The sequence below is a fragment of the Alosa pseudoharengus genome, unplaced genomic scaffold, assembly GCF_046254945.1.
Source record: "Alosa pseudoharengus isolate Yale_2024_CS ecotype anadromous, Long Island Sound unplaced genomic scaffold, YU_APseudo_1.1 YU_APseudo_1.1_scf_15, whole genome shotgun sequence".
In the NCBI taxonomy this organism is placed as follows: Eukaryota; Metazoa; Chordata; class Actinopteri; order Clupeiformes; family Clupeidae; genus Alosa; species Alosa pseudoharengus.
Window position 1 is genome coordinate 28,107,454 of NW_027468620.1, and position 22,332 is coordinate 28,129,785.

The 22,332-nt window shown below is 41.5% G+C and overlaps 1 protein-coding gene and 1 long non-coding RNA gene across 2 annotated transcripts in view; both read left to right on the plus strand.

Moving 5' to 3' along the window:
• The first annotated feature begins 5,978 nt into the window (after positions 1-5,978).
• slc22a15 (solute carrier family 22 member 15) lies at positions 5,979-12,565 on the plus strand. Its single transcript, XM_076286148.1, has 12 exons — positions 5,979-6,229; positions 6,633-6,773; positions 6,972-7,104; positions 7,369-7,533; positions 7,710-7,839; positions 8,103-8,324; positions 8,655-8,795; positions 9,028-9,113; positions 9,255-9,363; positions 9,482-9,554; positions 10,983-11,141; positions 11,410-12,565. Exons 1-12 carry the CDS (start codon positions 6,146-6,148, stop codon positions 11,461-11,463), a joined length of 1,497 nt encoding a protein of 498 aa, XP_076142263.1. The 5' UTR covers positions 5,979-6,145; the 3' UTR covers positions 11,464-12,565.
• A 2,391-nt stretch (positions 12,566-14,956) lies between these two features.
• LOC143124537 (uncharacterized) overlaps positions 14,957-22,332 on the plus strand; it is a 33,925-nt gene continuing 26,549 nt past the window's right edge. Inside the window, exons 1-2 of the long non-coding RNA XR_012987047.1 lie at positions 14,957-15,083; positions 22,073-22,159. This is a non-coding gene — a long non-coding RNA (uncharacterized LOC143124537). The remainder of the gene's footprint in view (positions 15,084-22,072; positions 22,160-22,332) is intronic.

Genomic DNA, 22,332 nt, shown 5'->3' on the forward strand with positions numbered 1-22,332 from the left:
GGGTCAGTCGGGAGCGTAGGCTACCTATGTTCCCCGGGTCTTATGTTCCCCGCTTTGTATGGGACCGGTGTTACATGGCAACTGGCTCCCATGTTAACTGGCTGCGTTGATGACGTTTCATGCTTGATGACGAGTCTTTGACAGATGTGGCCGCTTGCAGATTTGTCACTTTCCGATATGGACCCTTTCAAGAGAGTTCCATTATCAGCATCATAGTTGGCCCCACAAGACTTCCTTTTTAACATTCCATATGTTATCTTAATGCAGAGGAAGTAGATTGGGGCCCAAATAGAACGTTCAAGCATTGTTTTTGTTTTTATTGTTGAAAGGGTCTATACTAGAGACCAGACATGTACATGGATAAAAAAAAAAAATAATAATAAAAAAAAAATAGCGGAGACAAGCGGCCAGAGCACAGTTCAGTGCTGCCGCTACCCCCACACGCGTTACGCACTGTGTGTAGGGCACCAAGAGACAGAGGAAGGACCAACATTTAGCCAATAACTAGTAGATTTACTGCAAACTGATTTGCACTCTTGTGAATCCTATAACATATTTTAACACAAAACAGTGCTGGGTTAAACAAAGAGCATCTGTTTTCATATAAAATCAAGAAAAAAAAGTCCAAATGTATGACTGTTAAAGCTAATTTATTGCATTATTGATTAGCCATTGCAGACCATATTACGGTGTTATGCTAGCTCACAATAACCTTTAAATATGCTTATTTTGGCCATATCCACTTGATAAAACCAGTAAATATAGTTGATAAACTGCTTATTTCTTACATGTCTGAAGCATTTGGTCCAACAGTGATATTTCAAGTTGCTGTGTTAACTTTAATTGGGTGATGGCGGCACAAAAATCATAATCCATAACTCGCAATAGAATGCGCGATAAAATCAGTTCATTTTGCCATAGAGACTGGTGTTACAACTGACCCGCACAGGTCATGTTTTTATTTTCATTTCATTTGCATGTGCTGTGACTACATAAATCAAATGGGACTCATGTTAACTTGAAACAGAGGGACTGAAGATATGAATGACATGTGATTGAAGTCCACACGCTCAAATTTCACAAAGCAAACTTAAACAAACAGTTGCGGTTAAAAATAAATAAAAAATCGCGATGCTTGAATTTTGCACCTTTTTGCTTAATATCTCTGGTCGTATTTATAGTAGACCATTCATATTTGGATGGCTGTAAGATTATACATAATTACATGATATGTGTCTGTTTACGTTTCCGTAGCTACACCATATCTTGAGAATAAAACACTGTTACATTTGTAGGCCTACCGCTGTTACAATTGTACCAGTTCTCCTACTGCATTTAATTGAGAACGCATCTAAGCACGCACGAGAGGGAGAGAAAACGAGTAGGTTCCAGCTGGCTTGTCATTGCTGATGATGATTGATATCTTCTTTTGAATATAAGACACATATAAAAGGAAATCGTGAAGGCAACAAATACGAGATTAGAGGAGATTGCGAATTTATCCGGTCACTAGCCTATACTGTTATGAGATCCAGGTCACTATGACATACTAGCTGCACTCACTGTGATTTGGAAAGTGGACAAGAAAATGAAGAGTTGTCTTTGCCTTTGTGTAATGGAACTGGTGAGTCTTGAAGTATTCAATAATTTATTTACATGAAGCACATGATATGCCGATTGAAACGCATTCCACTCAGCTACTGTAGGTGGCTAGGCCTACTGGCTACCAGGCTCATAAATGTCAAGCAAGCATCATGTCATAGGCTACATGCTTCTCTTTCCAAAGGAATGAAAGCTGTTTGTGCCAACTTAATAGCATGCTTATCATTGTTAATATTGAATGGAGAATGGAGCTGGTAAAAAAAGATCATTATGAGAACGTGTGGACAGTGGCACACAATGGGCTTAAAGTGACAGTGCACCATTTACAAATAAGATAAACAGCATCAAATGTGTAGTATTTCTTAAGAAATGAATACTTTAAAATCAAAATTACTGTCATTATTATCTTTTAAATAATATAAAAGTGTTGACCTTGGCTTCCTTTATGAGTCGCCACTGTCATGTAGCTATCCGTTTTGTACAGATTACTTAGGTATGCACATGTGTATATTACACAGGTATGCGCATGCATATGTCGTAAAAGATTACAAGACAGGAACATTGAACATATTTTAATATGTATTTATAAAAAAAATACTGTGGATTAGATGGAAGTGCTAAAATTATGATCAATAGTATAATAATGGCATTATTAAGTGAAGAGTACCTGATGACTTGTTCAGGACTTGAAAAGATTGGGACTTGGACTTGGACTCGACTTGGCTTTGATTTGACTTGGATTTGGACTCGACTTGCCCTTCTCTGTATTTACTTGGGACTTGACTTGGACTTTATTGCTAAGACTTGGGATTTACCAGTGACTTGGTCCCATCTCTGCTAGAGACACACACAAATATGCATGACATGTTTAAAAGTCAAAATTGTATGTAGTACTACATGCACTGGACCATGAATATGCCACCCAAAAAACAAACACCTAAATAGCATAAATTAAATCCACGTGGGTATCGAACCACGAATAAATCGACCTGTTTGCATGATAATCAGACGTATACCCACTTGCGCCACCAAGCAGCTGACGGTACTGTTAGAAATTGACTTCAGTTGTATAATTAAAAGAAGTCAGCTAACGTTATTATAATTGTAACAAGTTAACATAGCTGTTCATGTTATCTGGCTACCATGTTATCATGCTACCGTTGCCCAAGCCATTTAGTAGGCCTTCAAAGTATCATGGTTAAGTTTTACAAACGTTTCACTGAGGTTAGGCTGTGGCCGACCCTACCTGAAGTGTCTGTAGAGCCATACGTCAGCAAATAAATCAAATAAAAATGTGTTGCCTAATTGTGTATCCTTTTGTCCAGCCTATTCTTTTAAGAATTCAGTTCATGTAACACAGGCATTGAAACGCACACTCCACACTCCAAACGCACACTTCTCCTGCAATGGGCAGGTCAACGTGTCCATATTTTACACAAAATTTGCGCACAGGGAGAGTCAAAACTCTTAGGCTTATAGGCTATTAACGTTAATGTTGCTGACATGTAAACATGGGTTTGATGTTTTTTTTATCATTTATTTCCCTCTTCAGAATTTGGTGCTTCTCCTGTGGCGCAACAGGTTATGCCTAAACATTGCTTTTTCACGCAGTCGACATGGGTTCAATCCTCCCCATCACACGTTTTTTTATTATTATTTATTTATTGTTAGACCAGCAACGCTTCCTGAATTTAGGCTACAGTGAAATGTTTGAAAACGTAACCATGTCCATGATACTTTGAAGACCTACTGGCTTGGGCAACTGCTGTAGCAAGACAACACCATCAGCCGTGTTAACTTGCTACAATTATCAGATGACTTCTTCTAATTGTATAGAGTAAGTCAAGTAAATTTCACTCTGACTTATCAGCTGGTTCGTGGCGCAAGGCATACGTAGATGAACGGTTATCATGTAGAGGTTTCATTTAGGAAGCAGGTTCGATACCCAAGTGGAGCTATTATTAGGCTATTTAGGTATTTATTTTTTTGGTGGCATATTCATGGTCCAGTGCATGTAGCGTACTACAGACAATTTTGACATTGTATTTGTTCATCTCCAGTTTCCATCAGAAAGTGACAAATCTGCAAGCGGCCACATCTGTCAAAGAAACGTCATCACTCGTGAAACGTCACCAATGCAGCCAGTTAACATGGGTGCCAGTTGCCATGTAACACCCGGCATAGACATAATATTATGTCTATGGGGACCGGGGTAGCCTGATGAGCCAGACCCACATTAAAATGTCTGGGCACTCACCATTCGCAGTGCTTAGTCCGAGGGGCGGGATAATAAGTTGTCTTTCAAATTCTGCACGCAATAGGACAGCGGCAGCGCTATGAGTCCCATGCGTTTCCCACCAGCGGTGCTAGTTGGCTAGTTCAAACGTTTGCCAACTTAATAAAAGCTTAACTGTACTGTTCGCCAACAGCAACATCCATCTTATTTGTTTTCAAGTAGCAGGGAATTCAAGCCATACTGTTGCAACTCTGCCATCAATCATTATGTTAAGCCCGCCTAACGACTCTATACACGATTTCATTGGCCTGATTGAGTTTCGATTTCTGGAGCTCACAAGCCAACGGAGAGTTGCTAGACTAGCCGCTAGGGGCGCGTCTAGATTTCTAAGCTAGGACCGGGGAACATAGGACCCTTTTTTAAAACCCTAACCATAAATCCTAACCCTAACCCCGAGCGGGGAACATAGGACCCGGGGAACATAGGGATGACCCCATTCAGTCTTGTTTGTGACGCACAGACAGCCTTGTAGCCCATTTTGCTTAGGCTTCACTTATAACGACAGTAGGTTGTGAGCGTATGTTGACAAAAAATAACCATGCAATTAAAATAGTCAACTTAAAACTTTGCTTTTATTAATGTATAGCACAAAACCATAACCAGTAGGCCTACCAGAACCTCGCATATTAGCGTCATGATTTGTGTGCGTCTATTTGGCAAGGCCACTAGCTGTCATGGATGCGTTGCTAAAGGAAGTCACAGGTGTCAAAACTTAAAAAATAAATGGAGATGGGCGGCTGTTGGAAACGTGGGAGAACTTACAAGCCATGGTGTAAAAACATAAAGTGCCAGGGGTTTGCTTTTGCGCGGTTTGCTGCAAGAAAATTGTTTATGGATGCAATAGGAAAACGTTTTAGCACGCCAACAATCAGAAGACCGCCATAAGGTTAACGTTCGTGCACTTCAGGACATCTTCTCTACCTGGTGCAACTAGCCACCATGACAGAGGTAGGCTACGTTTATGTATGGCTGACCGTTTTTGCGCTCAGAAAGTAGGCTACGCATGTTCTTTCATAGCGCAACACGACCTGTCCCTGTCCCATCACTCTTGTCAACCTTATACAATCTGTTGCTGAAGACAAAAGCGCCCCCACCAGATTGTCGTTATCAGATGCGCAGACTTCCTGCATGAGCACATACAGTATTGCTGCTCATTGGAAAACTGAGTTGTCTGTAAAACTCAAAATTACCACGTTTTCATTAAGTGCGGATGAGGCAACAAATGGAAATATGAACAATATCTAGACTGTTCTGATTCGTTACTTTGATGAGGAAATGTGAAGTCTTGCAAACTTGATTTTATAGATTTTACTTGGTGTTGAATTGTATATCTTCAATTTCCCCTAGGGATCAATAAAGTATCTATCTATCTATCTATCTATCTATCAACAATAAAAAAAATCTCCCCTTTAAACACTTTTGGCCTGAAGTAATTAAATAAGAGTGTAAGTTAAAGCCTTGCTACAATATTGCTGTAGTAGAAAAGAACAGCAATGGCTAATCAGCAATGGTCAGGGATGGTATTGAAATATTGTTTTGTTCATCAGGAAAACTCAATCTCAATCAAGAACACCTCAATTCGCCTTCTTCACATGGCGGCCATTGGCGGCTATACGAGGCTACAGGGTACACAAACCATAGGATTGTTATGTTCTATGCATTCACCTGTAGGTGGCATTAATTATATAGTAATTTAAGAGTACCCTGTAGCCTCGTTTTGGTGTTTATTTGGTGCTTTATATTGCCGTTTGCATCTTTTTTTACATTAAAAACCAATAGGTCGCGACCGCAAAAGGGGTGCTATCTCTAGATATGAACAACATATGAAAGGCCTGAAAAGTTTTTTTTTTTTCACTTTAATCCCTGTAATAGCGTTTGTCCGTTTGATATAGGCTATAATTAATATATGTGTGTGTGTGTGTATATGCGAGAAGACCAATGGTGTATCATAATCTAGATCTAAATAACATTTAGTCAAATCGTTGTAATTTCGTGAGACTTGCAGAGGCTATTATTTTGGTATGATCGCTTAGAAACTCACCCGGAAGTAAAATTGTCTGATTTGACTGAAGAAAAAAAGATAGTTGAAGTTGACCAAAGCTATCTCTTGCGGAACAACGCTAGCTCCTGTTATCTGTGGCTGTTCTTGACAGAACAGCGCCACGATAACGGAATATTGGATACCAGCCATCAGCGTAGCCCTCTCACGTAATGTGATGCCATACCGTTACGAACGCGCATCCTGTAATGGATTTAGAGGAGGCATTCCAAGTTGTTGGAGAGTTCGGGACATATCAGAAACGCATAGTGACAGTGCTCACGTTGTTACAGGTGAGCGATCAGTGTCTTTCTACCTGAGATACACAGACCATCATGTGTTACTGAATGAGTTAGCTGTAGCTAGACGGCTACTCGTAAAACCGTCTATGCGTAAAACAACGAAACATCACCATTGCTGTTTATTCTTCCTGGTCAGGGTTACCGTGTTAGAAACAATGTTGCATTTGACGTTTCTGTAACCTCATTCGTAAGCATGAGAAGATTTTCTGTTGCAGCGACGTTGTTTTCCGGGCAGAGACCCAGTAAATTTGTGAGACGTGGACTTGATTACGTGTTCTTATTTACACAGCGAGTCTATTGTCAATTTATTCAGGATATAATTAACTGTGGCACTACCGGTCCGCTTGCTGTCCATAATGTGTTTATTGTTTACAGTTAAGATGTTTTCTTGCAGATTTATATGGCATGTCAGTCCATGCTAATAGTCCTGATCGGAGCAGTGCCAAAGTTGAGTACGGAGAAACTGGATGATGCAGGTGGCGAAATAAGCAGTCAAATAACATTCACTGAAGATGTCAGTTCTATTGTTACAGAGGTAAGTGGCTTTACCTTCATCCAACGAAAGTTAAGTGTGGAAAACACATTGCTGTGTCATTATGCTGAGTTTTGCGTTTCAAATAGTTTTCTGGTGTAATTTGTAATCTGGTGTAATTTGCATAGCCTGATTTGTTGTTTGATCTTGCAAAAGAGATGTAGGCCAATGGGAGCCTCATGCCAATGTATTCTTTTCCAGTGGTACCTGGTCAAACATCAAGCCTATAAAGTCAGCTTAGCTGGCGCTCTGTTTTTTGCTGGGGTTCTGGTTGGAAATGTATGTTTTGGACCTCTATCGGACAGGGTTGGAAGGAAACCGGTCTTTTTGTCAGGTAAAAAGGAAATGCACTCACCCAAATGCACTTTGGACTATCAGATAGTCCAAATGATCTAATTGTGTCATGTGTCATGTTGGTAGAAGTGTGCCACTCTTACATGGCTTTGATTAAAGGCTTCTGCCTTCAGTGTAATCACATGTTACTTTCACTGGGAAAATAATCCCACATAAGAAGCTAAGTCAGTTGTTTCATGTTTAAATGTCTGGTTACTCTACTAAGTCCCATGACCCTCTCTTCATCTGCTGTTTCTCCCCTCAGCTTTGTTTTTCGAGGTGCTGTTTGGCTACGTCACGGCACTGGCCCCGAGCTATGAGGTGTTTGCCCTGTCCCGTTTGTTAGTGGGACTCATGAATGGAGGGATGGCGCTGGTCTGTTTTGTCCTAACCCAGGAGTATGTGGGCAAGTCCTACTGGGCCCTGACCGGTAATGCTCACATGCTGGCCTTTTGTTTTGTATTTGTGTTAGAAATGCTTAGAAATGCCAGTGTGTCAAATTGTATTGTTTAGGAAGAGGACAATAGTTCATTAATGACACTGAAGCATTTCAGGAGTAAGTTATTTATGCTTTGTTGACAATATCACATGTTCCTCTTTTTTTAGGAACCTTGACCAACATGACCTTTGCTGTGGGAATTGCCTTGTTTGCTGCCCTTGGCTACTTCATAAGGCCATGGCGCAATCTGGCCACAGCGGCGAATTCTCCTGGTGTTCTCTTCTTTCTCCTTTGCGTGTACGTGCAGTCACATACTCAGAAAGCAGAGGGGGCTAGTGGGACCCTTGTATTAATTCAGTGACATTTATATGAAGATGTTTGAAAAGAGAACTCTCTCCATGGTCTTTTCCAAACAAATAAATCTGAAATGATTCGATACGTTTACAAAGTATGTATGTGCTGTGTGTATTACACTTGCTAATGTAGGAGACGCTCTAAGTGCCTTTTGGGAGATTTATTTGCCTGCTCATGAGTGAAATGCTTGTGTCTCCATCCTCCAGGACTCTTCCAGAGTCTCCTCGCTGGCTGTACTCCCGTGGGAAAACGAAGCAGGCCGAGGAGGTTCTGCAGGACCTGGCCCAGTGGAACGGCAATGGCAGACCCATACTGAAGCTCAAGCGCACCCCCGGTTTGGACCGCCACAATGGCTCCAGCATAGGCCTGATTAACCTGATTACCCACCCAGTGCTGCGCTGGAGGACGTTAGTGCTCATGTATGTGTGGTGAGTGTGGATACGGTCGCTCGGGGAACCTATTGGAGACCTCTGATTTTACCTTCATCAATAGTTGGTGATCTCTCAGGACAGCACTGCACGGGAAGAAGTTGAGCAACTAATGTCATTTCACTCCATGTTTTCCATTGTATCTCCACCTGTCTGACCAATACAAACCTTTCAGTCCTTGAGTTGATGACTCCACTCAGAGTGCTCCCACATGTTCATGCACAGGAACTGCTTGTTGACAGAATGTGCACTTTGGCTGCCATGTAACTAAGGGCTCAGAAGCCTAACCACACCCATGGCACCTCTGTGTGCGCTGTTTGTCTTCTCCAGGTATGCATGCAGCCTGGTGTATTATGGGCTGACGATGAACGCAAGTGATGACACAGGAAACCGCTACCTCAGCGTGGCCATGTATGGACTAGTGGAGCTTCCGGCATACCCCCTTTGCATATATTTTATCAACAAAAAGTGGTAAGCCTCTCTACACATACAAAACCTTTTCTTTTTTCACTTGTATGATTACAGACTGCCCATCTTGCATGGTCGACTTGGTGTTTACATAGCTAATTTCATGGTTAAGATCAGAATTGTTAAAATAATTTTACCATTGGGATTCAAAACATTTAGCTGTACATTTTGTTATATTTTGGTTTGATGCTTAGTCTTTTGAATACAGTATTTGGCTTTGGTTTCCCCCAATCAGGGCCGGGAGAAGGAAAACAATGGCAAGCTTTCTAGTCTGTGCAGGTCTTTCTTGTTTATTGACAATGGTCATGCCAACAGAGTCTGGTAAGTTACATTTCTTCCAAGAAAACATAACATGGCATGCCGAGAGTATACATGAGATATACTGTAACTACTATGAAGTACTAGTGAACTCGGTAAATATAGTCCTAAAATTGTTCATCTTGAACTGTACTATCCCCACAGACTCTTGGTTTAATGCAAACTCTTTAGCTCTGATGGGCAAACTGATGGTCAGTGCAGCATTCAACATTGTGTATGTGTACACATCAGAGCTCTACCCCACTGTTATCAGGTACAGATGTTACAGATGCTAATGCTATAAACAGAGTCACCCAGAGTAGCCGATGGGCTGTAATGTCGTTTTTTTGTGTTTTCTGCTGCTGATGACTTCTGACCTCTCCTCTGCACAGAAACGCTGGGCTCGGAGTCTGTTCCATGTCCTGCAGGGTTGGGGGAATCCTGGCGCCCTTTGTGCCTTCCTTGGTGAGTACATGTGGATCCAGTGCAAGTTGTCAAGGGTGGATGGTTATGAAATCTCAGATAATGTGCCTCAGCCCTGTGTGACTCAGGGAGGCTGACAGATATGAGTCATCCACTTATGCATGCACCATGCGCATGCCACTCCCATCCAAAGAATTTGTAATGGCATGTAGGGGACTGTGGGAGAAAGTTGTTGTAAATAAATCCTCCAACTACTCTTAAGTAAACAAGAAATTCTGAGATGACATACATTTTATGTACAATTTTTATATTTTGTATTTCAAGCTCTAAACTGCACAATTTTACTGTGATTTCTCTATTTTTACTCTTACTGCCCCAAAGTTAGAATATGGCACACCATATATAATTATAAATAAATAATAATGTAGAGCTGTAAATTAAAAAAAAATGACTGATCACACTTAATAATGATTGATAATGATTTGATAATGACAGTCTTATCTTGATCTGTGAGATTTACCCAAAAGTAGCAGACATGTGACACAAGTATCGTAACACCTCCAATTACCACCACTTTCTTTAGAAAATTCTAAAACAATGATTTTTTTTAATACTTAAAAATAACATTTGATAAATAACCTTACATTTTTCAGTAGCCATAGGTGTGTAGATTAACCAAATCTGGTTTGGTTCTTACCGGGGCTTTTACTGTCTGAAATATCCGTCGGTAGGTAAATATCCGTATGGTAGGTCGCCTATTTACGCCATTTCAATGGCACATGAACGGTTAGACCGAGAATTCTCGTCATGAAATTAAAATTCCACTGGACCTCCAAGTGGATTTGTACACGCAACCTTACAACACTGTTTACAGCTCTTCGAGTCACAGTAAAATGTCATTTTTGGTACATAGCTAATTTAGATACACCTATGGTGTGGGTGTTTGCGTTTCTTTAGGAATCCGCCGTCTTGTTTTGTATAGAAATGGATATTAAGTGACACATACATGCAACACGGCGGAAATACAGGACTGGCGGTAATAGGGGGAGTTCCGATAAGTTGTCAATAAAACTCCCAGTTTAGAGAGGTAGGGAAGAAAGTATCCATGTTTGGAAAAGCCTTTGCCATAATATGATGCACAGTGATTACTGTGGCCTCCCTCACATCTGGTGCCTGAGGTGCGTTCAAAATTGGCAAACAGTGGCAAACACTTGTGGTGAACATGTTTTCTTTGAACAGTTAAATTTGAACGATTTGGTGTTAACATTCCATTGTGACGCTAATGGCATTGTTGCCTTCGTCAAGCTCACGTCCAGCTCCACTGTATGTTCACGGAGAACTACCTCCTCAGACTGTTTGCGATTGTTCGCAAACGTTGGCCGAAAACTCAAGGCTAACGGAAAACTGTTTGCAAGCGTTCGCCTACAGTATGTTGGGTGCGAATTTGAACGCACCTCTGGTGTCTTTCAGAAAGTGCTGCACGTGTCCATGCCCTTCATGGTGTTCTGTTTGATTGGCATCTCCGCCGGGTGTCTGGGGCTCCTCCTACCTGAGACGCTCAACAAACCTGCCGCTGAGACACTGGATGAGCTCAGCAGCCCCGCCTACCAACGCATAGTAGAGACCAAGGTGATTTAACCTCCACCCACAAGCTCATCCTCAACACAACTTGTGTGCACTTATTGATGAGTAGTCAGCTAGACTTTTTGCTGTTTATTGAGTGTGGCTGCGTTCCTATTTCTGGTTTAGTCCAATTGCAAACTGACAGTTCTTTGTAATGTAGGGTCTTGTAATTTCCATCTTTAATAAAATGTAAGTGTTTGTAAGGAGATACAAACTGCACATGGTGATCCATACAACCGAATGAAGCATTGCGGTTGTTTGCGTTTTTGAACAGGTGCGCTTATTGGAGGACGAGGAAGTCAAACCAAAGCACAAACTGAACGAATGACCAATCTGGAGACCAAACCAAGAGGGAGAGGTGAAGTTCAGGTCGTGGGACTGCCTGACGTGCCACACTGGCCTGAGCTCTCCCCGGGTGCTCCCTGCCTCCTCCGGACCACAGACCCCCAACCAGCCAGCCAGACAGCCAGCCAGCCATCATCATCAGCAGCAGCAGCAGCACGGCCTGCAGCCTCCGCGTCTGCACACAGGAGCAGCTCCCGAAGCCTCCGCTCTGAAGGCCAGCAAGGCGTCGGATTCCAGCGGTGGCCTGTCAGGGAAATTCCAGGCTTGAGCTCAGCGGAGTGAACTCTTAGGCTAGACTATCACAGACGCTGAGGGTGAGTGGCAGCCTCTTCACAACAAGAAGCGGGATGTGTGAAAGGGATTTTGTTTTCATGGTGTCATGTGATAAACCTGACAGGGTTTGTTTTCATTTGGTGTCATTCCAAACGAGACATGCCATCTCAGGGCATGAACTTCTCAACCAGTCTGTTCACAAAATTGCTCACAGCCTTCAGCTATTCACTAAATGAAAGACAGGACCAAATTATTCCTGGGGAATTCCAAAATGTTTTCTTTTTCTGTTTCAGTCACATAAATCGTGTGATTCTGCCTGATACTATTATCTTGTTTCATACTAATGAGTTTACTTTGTTTTATTAGCTCTGTGTGAGCTGCTTTTAATTGTTGTGCCTTTTCTACAAGGTCAGGAGGCCATAACAGTCAGTATTTCCTCCTACAGTGGGTCTCTAGCAACATATGTGTTAAAGGGGTCAGATTATACAAAATGGCTCTTCAGCTGTCTCTGGTCTTATCTTAGTAATTACGATAGGTGTTGGCTTCAGTCAGTGACTAGTCAGTCTTGTCTATCAGTAGAATGAAGGTTCAGTGACTTGATCTTGTTTTTTCCAGCCAGTGGAAAAGGTTTTTTGGTCCATTTGTATCCCTTCATAGGGGTATTTTATAGCAATCATATTGGGAGATTACAGTATTAAATATTGTGCATGTTTGTGAATCCTCGATTTTTCAGAGGAGTTGTTATTGCAAAATGGTTAATATGGTTAATACCTCTGATACATATATAATTAATATTAAAAGACTTTAACTCATTTGTTTTGATGTTTTATTTGTAAGTGCAGTGAGTCTTTATGGTCGCTAGGGGTCACTGCCTCCGAAAGCAATGCGGTTTGAACCTGGCCCACCTTTGACCCTCTACCCTGACTGTGGCGGTGATGTCAGCATTGACGCAGGTGAGCGAGGCGCAGGTAAACCACAGGTTCCAGGAGCTGAGACATCAAAGGGCCCGAGCATAAGATGTAACCACGCAAATGTTTTTTTTTTTTTTTTTTCACCTCCCATTGGATTTAATGACAGCCTATGGCAGAGTTGGCTCAGGCACCTGGCAGAGCAGGTAGACTGGAGGGAGACCAGGGGGAAGAGTTTAAACTGTAATCACTGTTTTGATTATAAGCCTCTGTCTCCGAGCAATGGCTGACAGCACAGAAATCCCCTCCACAAAATAGATAAACAGCAGAAAGTGATGTGGTCTTGTCTGCAGAGTTAACCCCGTCTTATTAGGGGTCGCTTCTACATATGATTTTACACTGTTTTATTAAGAATTAGAATACATTTATTGATTTTCAAAGTCTAAGTTTCAACAATAATCACTCAGCCAAAGTATACTTACATGCTTTGATTTCTATAATGCCATTTGATAAATGAAGTCACATCCTGCTTCTGTGTTTGGCCCTTATTGAACTGTCCACCTGGAGTTGTGATGCTTCATTTAACAGGCTGATTGCTTGTTTGTTATGATTGAAGGACCCTGTAAGTTTCTCCTTAAAAATCCCAGGAACTTTGGCAACCAGTGCTGTGAAAGAGTTTTGGCAAAAGGCCTCTAGATTGGAAGATCTTGTATTTACAGCTAATCTGAGTTACTCTGACAGAATCTCACGGAAGTAGGTAAATTTAACCACATATGCTTTCATATGCAATTTGAGATCACCGAATGTCAGAAAAAAATCATTGCTTTTTTTAGTTCATGTACTATTAGGCCAGTGACTGTTTTTTGTGCTCACTTTCAAAAGTTGATGGTTGATGGTGATTGGTGGTTTATGCAAGTCATTTCTTGTAAGAAATGTTGCTTCTTGTATATAACCCTGCCAGTAGGGGGAATGTGCGAGTGCATCTTTGACACAGAAACTCCCCAGGCCCCTCATGTGCTGCTCAGAGTTGAAGTATGCCCTGAGTAATGCTCCTACTGTGTAATTAGGACTGCAACTCCCCTGGCTCATGGTGTATCCTCTTGAGACACTCAAGGGCATGACTGAGCCGAAGCAGAACGCATTGACACATGAACTGTGTTGGATGCCAAGAACTTAGTTCACGATTAGGTCAAGTTATTTGCATGTGACAAACAAAATTTAATGAGTTGTTTGGCCAGAAAAATTAGGAAGTTATCGTGGCTAATGTTCAAGGAACTTCTGCTGATTTCTTTGTGAGATGAAGGTGGATAGGGTAACCAGCCAAGAAGGGGGAGGCACCAACAAGTAATTCCTTCATGGGAGTTTTTTTTTTTTTTTTTTTAAGTCAAATGGATGGAAATGTTTAACTCATCTTTGTTCAACCGCTGGGCTCACTTTACAGACCTGAAGTATAACGACGGGAGGTACAGGGTAGAATTCAAGTCCTTTAGTCATGTGTATGAGATGTGAAATTTTATCAAGCAGAGAAGTATAATTATGAGTAGAAGCGACCACTAACAGATTTGTTTTCTTGTGCCTTCTGTTCAATATTTGAATCACATTGAATAGACTTTAGTGGAGGAAACCATGAGAACATTTGGTACAGGGTAATGGTAAATTACAGCCTCTGGTACACTTAGTCACCTTGATGTTCAGGCCAAACTTATGTGTGTGTGTGCTGAGAGATTTGTGGCAGCCAGACAAACATCATTCACCTTCTGTCAGAGAACACCTCATAAATTGTGGAAGGTGGCATCAGGAAACACAGAGGTCACCTACAATCTGTTAAGGGCCACCAATGGTAAACATAAAAGCACAAGCACACTCCTATTAGTAAAGGAGTGTAACCATGCTTGTAGCTCTCGTTCTCTCTCTCTCTCTCTCTCTCTCTCTCTCTCTCTCTCTCTCTCTCTCTCTCTCTCTGTCTCTCTGTCTCTCTCTCTCTCTCTGAATGTAGCCTCCACACTGTTAAAACTGCTGGGGGAAACAGCCGTACCATCATTCATTCAGACGTTGGCTATGACGTGTGTCTCTGTGCAATTAAATGGATAGCACCCAAGAAAGAGCCAAAGAAGGAGCCGATGTAAGTCTAAGCATACCCTGCACTCAGCAGCATGTGAGCGAGAGAGATGGGGGACAGATATGGAGGAAGAGAGAGCAAGTGGCCCTCGGCTGTAGCGCAAAGTGCATCGTGTCATTGGAGCAATAAAAACAGTGAGAGAGCTTTAAAAGCGTGAGTGCTGGAGGAGACCGGAGAGGAGAGAGTGAGTGTAAAGTGGGATGCGCTCCAGCATTTTTTCTATTCAGACGTTTCCTGTTATTCCTAACACCCGTGAAACAGGTGTACAATCTGAGTCACATCCCAGCAGATCCATCAGGAAAGGTCAGCCAAAGTTTATCCCACTGTGTTTTTTTTGTTTGTTTTGTTCTGTTGTCCAAAGATACCATAGGATACCCACAGTAGTGCTAGTAGTGTTCCTTGTTATGTTGTATACATACGCAGACTGTTTATATTCAGTATGTGTATATATTTTAATGTGTGTACATGCTGATCTATGTGTTTAAGTAGTGTGTGCACAGTACTTTCCATTCCAGAGACTCTTCTCTCAATTATCTCTTATATTGGTGCAACAGGTTAGGACAATATAACTTAACTTGTTACTTACAAGTTAGATTGTTTGGGCTTAATTCTACATATTGACAATATGTCAAACATCAACAGATACCTACTGTATGCATACATGGTGTGATGGCATACATATTTACATATCAACACGAATGTCAACATTGTGGGATGTTGCAGAGGACAGTCCTCTCTGTCAAGTCGTTATTTCACCGTTCACCAGCAGACAGGAAGCAGAAGAATTTACGAGGACGTAAATGGAGACGCTTGACCGTCCGAGTCTATAGCCAACGGTCAAAGATCACTGTGGTCTCGGAGTTCTGCCACGTTCAGGTTCAGACCATGGTCTGAGAGGCAGGAGGGGAGCTGCAGTTCACTACCAAGTTTTCCCTCCACTCTGAGGTCACCAGATGCCACTGCAGTTCCGCCCAGGAGAGCAAGCTGGATCTCCTCCTTTAGGCAGACAGGTTCAAGTGCAGTTCACAGGGCGAAGAGAAGCACACGAGTCCTAGTAGGGCTCATATCTATATCATGGTGCACTTTCGCTCCGTTGGGAAATTGAGGCACTTGAGCTGAGAGACTTGACTGTACTTGCATTATCGAGGGGAAAAAACGGATGTTGGTCTCTTGAAAGCCCCTTCCAAAGGCTGCGCTTGTCTGTCCGATGGGAGAGATGCTGGGAGTCTGACTGCAGTGTTTATGTTTCTACTAGCCTGACTTAAGTGAATGGAAAAACAGGTTCTCACAAATACAAGAGGCATTCCAGTCTGGCACAGAAATATTCATGTCCTGATTTGACAACATGATCATTCCTACTGCCAACTCCAATTATGTTTATTCCAAAGAAAACTCACTTTTTAAAAATAGTTTAACACTAGAGTATCGCTACTGTTCTACTCTCTACCCTGACTACTCTAAACTTCATGAAGTGGCCATTTCTAGATAATGCACTGAACCTGGCACCTCGACTTTAAAGGGTGCATTTCCTAGATGCATGATTCAATTCTCGACAGGGACTCTCTCACTTTTCTGTTGAGTCTGAAGGGCTGTGTTAGACTCATGAAAAATGTATCGACATGCTTAATCTGCTCCATTCCAGTTTCTCCCGAGGTGTCCGTGTGTGTGTGTGTGTAACCCTAAATGGATGCATTAGGGGAACTTTATATAAACGTTTACTCTTAATGTGTCATCCAAAGGCTCACTGTGTTGAATTAAATACTAAAGAGATAGGTGACCAATGCAATACAAAATATAATTCCACATCCTTATAGGTCAAAGGTCGTGTGCACTCATTCATGCTCTGAAAGTGAGATCTCCCCTGACAGGACAGAATGAGGTCTGCTGTGCCTGCTGTAACATGATCATCTTTCTCAATAACAATTCTCTCTTTTGGCAAAGTTCTTTGCAAGGTTATGCTTACAAACATAGTATTGCTGCCTCATTAAGAGCAAAGAATTTGGTACCTTTGTCAGAGAGCAGCAGAAGCATTTCATATACATTTACTGTAAAATAAAATGATTTTGGACAACATCAATGCAAATTTTCCTTGAACAAGAGATTAAATTATGGGGAGCTTGTTCATATCACGTCATCATGTCTTGCCACAGGATTTGCCAAAGCACTTAGGGCTTGAGGAGGATGTTGAGATTTTTTGGTGGTTACTCCAGTTGCCCCAGATTTTTATTTCAGTACTATCTGCTGTCATTTCTGTCTCTCCTGCGCCCTGGCCCTTATGACGTGTCTGTCCTCCCCACTTTTTACAGCATAAAGTCTTATACAAGCTCTTTGATGTCTGTCTATTTTCTGATGGTTACTTTTATTGTTGTTAGGTTTAGTTAAAGGAAGACAGCCTAGAGTATATATTTTTTGTTTCTGAGAAAATGTACTGTAAGCTTCAATGGAATGGTACCTGTAGGTGTAAGCATATGTGAAAGACACAGACCAGCAAAGTAAAGGGACGATGTAAGTTATGACAGACCCTGTCTGACCTTGACATAAGATTGTAGCACTAGTGATTTATTTCAAGTCATGAAAGCAAAACAGACAGTGTTAATGTTTTGATAATGTGCATGTTTGCAGAAAAGAAAGTCACTGCAATTGCCAAACTGCAATCTGTAAAACTGCAATAACTTCAGTTACTAAGTTAATGGCAGTAATCACTTTTATAAAGCATGTGTGTAGGAGATACAGAACAACAAGGATGGAACATGACGATGATGGAGAGATGAAAAAAGATGATGTCTCTACTTTCGCCTCTCTAAGGTGACCTGTAGAGAGCGGAGAGCAGGAGGAACTCCCGAGGTCTGAGATAATGATCAGGCCTGTCAGACAACATCTGCTCCCGCCACATTCCAACACACACACCCGGCGAGGACAAGCTGGAACTACCACCAGAGTTCATGACTGACAAATAGCCCCTGGCAGCTCTACACACACACACACACGCAAACAAGAATGTTTGCACTGAAATTAGGAACTCTGTATGCTATGCACAAAGAGTCATTTCCATATACTCGTGTGCAGCAAACTGCACAGGACAGGGGAGAGGGGCAGAGTGATGCAAGTCATTGATGTATGTTGCTTGTAAGAACCCCACCCCCTATGTCATTACTGATCTCTAGCTTCACCTCAAGTTACCTGTTGTACGTGCTCATTGAGGCCTGCGTCAAGAGGGCTGGAGCTGATGCACTCATGCCATCCTGTCCATGTCCTGTCATTTGTTTCCATTTTTTTTTTACAAATACCTTTGTGTACAAACATGCTGTCGATGTCACCCCTATACATGCATGCAGATATGCATTTAAAGAAGTCTATATATCCATGTATGTAGGTATGTGCACGATGCATAGAGTCTACACATTCATAGTGCTGCAGCCATTATAAGCTATGATGACATTTGTCCCAGAGACTCATACAGCAGAACCTCCAAACAGCACTTATACAGGGGTGCGTTTCCCAAAACCATGTTAGCAACTTAGTTGGTTGGCAATGGGAAATTGCATTTGCAACCAACAAAGTTGCTCAACTATGGTTTTGGGAAACACACCCCAGTTCAGTTCATGCTCACATACGGTCACCAAGGTTTGCCTTTATGTACATGCACATGTTTTGCAGTTTTGGCTCTTTGGCAGGAACATGCATATGAGTCTCCATCATCTGACACGAGGCTTTGCCAGTCTATGACCTACATTCCACTGGTGGTTTTGTAAATTCCATACATGTATTTTATGCTCCAGGCCACGTCCTTTCATCAGGTCTCTCTTCGTGTGTGTGTTTCCCTGCACACATTCCATTGTCAGTTTTGTATTCATACGTGGGTCTGTCGGATCTGCTGGTCCTCCCCATGCTGTCGGAGTCTGGCTGGCCATGTGTAAACTTTGGGGTTGTGGCCCGTGTGTATTTTTGTAGAGATGGGGTGGTTGTCACCTCCTGACCCATAGCTGTCCAAACTAGCCACAGGCATAACTGGTTTCGGAATGAAAACAGAGGCACGATGTTGTTCTGGCTAATTTCCTCTAATGCCCCTGCAAACTCATCAAAGTACACAACGTGTTTAACATTATCAGTGTACCGCTTTCGCACTACATGTTGTTCACCTTGCCTGCTTTTCTGGCAACATTGTGATGAGGCCTGAATCTTCAGTGGGATTTAAATAGCTGTTGCCTGGGCTTTTAGATGGATTCTTTACATTAATCACTAGGGAAAAAATAAAGAAAGGACACAAGCCTCACAAACAGACTGCACATGTATAATAATAATAATAATAATAATAATAATAATAATAATAATAATACTAAATATAATTGAGCTTGTTAAATCACAACAGAATCTACATTTAACTTATCAGAGTTATGAGCCTTGTGTATTTCCATAACAATGAACACATACAAAGTTAGTGTTTTGGAGGATGGTATAACACTACGCAAACACATTTTGATTCTAGAACATACTATCTGTTGGCATAAATAGCCATCTAGACTTTTCAGAACTCAAGTGGCTTGAAAGCAGAGTGTTTTCTATATGACCTCTACCAGGAGGCTTTTAGCTTGTCTGACTGACAGGTAGTCCCTTAAAATGTTCCAGTGGTCCATCAGACACACAATACGGTTAGGTGCAGTTATTTTTAGATAATGTGCTGTGTGCGTCTAAAGAGACAGCAGTCTTCACTGATGTGCGTTAAAAACTTGTTGGTGAGGAGTAAGAGAGAGAGAGAGAGTTTGAATTTGCAAAAGACCTTTTACTACAAAAGACGAACAGATTGAAACATAAAGTCAGTATGTTTTTAAAAGAATCACACTGCAAAAAGTGTAAATTCACAAACTAAATTCACCATTTACAACTGAATATAAAACTCAATTTAAATATCAAATACTCTCAAACATTTGTACATTGCAACATCAGTTGCTTTATAAAAAAGCAGTCTATAGCCGCAAAAAACACTACAGCATCCTGATCCTGTCCATTTTCAATCTTATTCTTCCAACTCATATGAATGGTCTCTTTAGCTTGACCTAAAATGAAAACTATTTATCTGCATATTTTAAGGTGTACAACCAAACATAAAAGTCTTTTGTGAAAATGTTTTCTGGGGCGGTGAACTGGGCTAGTATGCAGTAGCCACACAAAGTTGTGGGTTCAATTCCTGGCTGCTACCATTATGCCCTTGAGCAAGGTACCTTACCCTGAGTTGCTCTGGGGACACTGGCCCGTGTAATAACTGATGTATGTAAGTCGCTTTGGATAAAAGCGTCAGCTAAATGAATAAGTAAGTAAGTCTAGGAGACCACCAAGCTGAGAAGAGCTGAAAAATAGCTGTCCTCTTCTTTCAGCCCAAGTTCAATTTCAGTTCAACTCAGATCTCAAAATATACTTTGTTTTTCTTGTGGGTTTAGGAGAAACAGCTGAGATCTATATAAGGGCTGATTTATTTCTTGTGAAACAAAGAAAAGACATTTTCAAGAAAAGGTACCTATTTGCAGTAGGTATTTCTATTTTTTGTTGTTGTAGGAGTTTCCCTGGAGTTAAGAGCCCCAATTGTATTTACAATTAAATTTCCTTGAGTATTCTACATTGTACTGAGTAAGTGCCATATAATTGGAAGGGATATGCATCTTCAAATATACTGTGCTCTCTAAACAAGCACAATGTAAAAACATTTGATAAGATGATGCCTACTCACTTATGAAGTGACATCAGAGTATTAATTAAACAGCTGGGGCCACGTGGAAGCCAAGCCGTCAGTCAGGTGAGTGGTTATGTGGACTTTCGGGCGTTTCATTACAGTGAAATCTTTGCAAAGCCCTCCTGTACTGACACTGAATATTGACTAATTTATTAAAGCTCATGTGTTGTCATTATCACCTGAAGATGACAGTGGCACTCCACTTCATCGTTAATGACTGTGGCTACGACTAGGCCTACGCCACATCCTGCTTGCGATTTTACCTTTTCAAGGAATTTGCACTGTAAATGGTAAAGGCCCCTGCCACGAACCGGTGTTATTTCTGGCGTATGTTTTCTGCTCCAGTGACGTGATGTTGTAGCCTACATTTTGTTCTACATTGAACTGTTATCTGGACATTTTTCAGCGCAAGGTTTAAGACAAAACCATTAATTGGACAAGCTGATGTCAATTACTAGACCGCATGTAGCCCATATTTTTGCTTGTGTAAGCTTACCAGTGGTGGAGAGTGTGGGCATGCCTGGCTTAGTGGCCTAACGAGCCTCGGATGATTTGTCCTAGAATTCCCAAACAGTTAGCCTGGGGGTATAGCGACAGGCTAGGCTATGTCGCTGCTCGCACACTAATGATGTAGATCTTCCATCTTTACTGCGGCTATAGTGGCAGGAGATGAGCTGATTGTCCGGACGCTAAGTGTGTAGGCCTACACACATTACCACACCCCGTAGGAGATGGGGACCCTAAATGACCCCCATAATAGCCATACTGCATGAGAAAATGGAACCCTGTAATTTGCCGGCTAATCGGCCTATTTTGGCTATACTTTGGATATACTTTTCATCCTTCTCTCCTTTTTTTAAGTAGCCTACAATAGTCCCACCGACTGTACCCACGGAAAAACGTTAACCATCACCATTGTCATTATTTATTATTTCCTTGTTTATAAAAGTAAACCACATCTTGCGTAATTCAATGCATTGTACTCTGCATACTGCCCACTGCCCACTACGTTGTGGGTATTGTTCTCAGGATTTATAAATGAATGATTCACCAGCGCTATGGGCTCCAGTTCTCTGACCTGCTGGTGACCTGCAGCACAAACTTTGGCATCTCACTGAACCATGCAGAATTCGCCAAGTTCACTGGTTCTTGACAATGCAGGGAAGCCCTAGAAAAACATAACTGCACGACAGTCCCTCCAAACTGGGATTAAAATGAATTGTTTGTTTTAGATTTATTGGTGATCTTTAAATAAATGTAGGATTACTCTGACAGAGGTTAATTTATCAAAAAATGTCTGCTCTAATTTGACTTGACTGTATGATCTGTAGCACAATGGCATAAACTTCCCTGAGGTGAGTCCATATGACGTCGATGCAAAACAAAGTTAAATCATCACCTCGGAGCAGGGTTCAAGCCAAAAGGTCACTCTGGGGTCACAGGGACGTTTGCTATAAAGGCTAGTTGGGGTATAAACATTTTCTAATAGCCACTGTCTATTATGAGTAGCAGACATACATTTTATTGAAAATCACTGACAAGGGGTCCTCTTTCCTCTTTATACCAGGTGTTTCTATATTGATGATAACTGACAGCATTCTGATGGTTGATCCAAGCTTTCAAACTATGCTTCAACATAATGCCTGAATGAAAGGTTAGTGACCTGTAATATTTGTAACTAACTGAAAAAATCTGTTTATTTTCATAATACTCATTACAATGTCCTTTATGTTATGTAACTGATATACACATTAGGAATCTAGCCTATAGGTTACAGGAAAACATTGCACATTAATATGGTACGATTTAAGATGCACAACCTGACCC

Excerpts from the sequence above, each read along its gene's own strand:
- slc22a15 (XM_076286148.1), top strand. The coding sequence starts at position 6,146 with ATGGATTTAGAGGAGGCATTCCAAGTTGTTGGAGAGTTCGGGACATAT. Across the intron at positions 7,840-8,102 it reads CTCTTCTTTCTCCTTTGCGT|GACTCTTCCAGAGTCTCCTC; the intron begins GTACGTGCAGTC and ends TCCATCCTCCAG. Across the intron at positions 9,114-9,254 it reads GGTCATGCCAACAGAGTCTG|ACTCTTGGTTTAATGCAAAC; the intron begins GTAAGTTACATT and ends CTATCCCCACAG.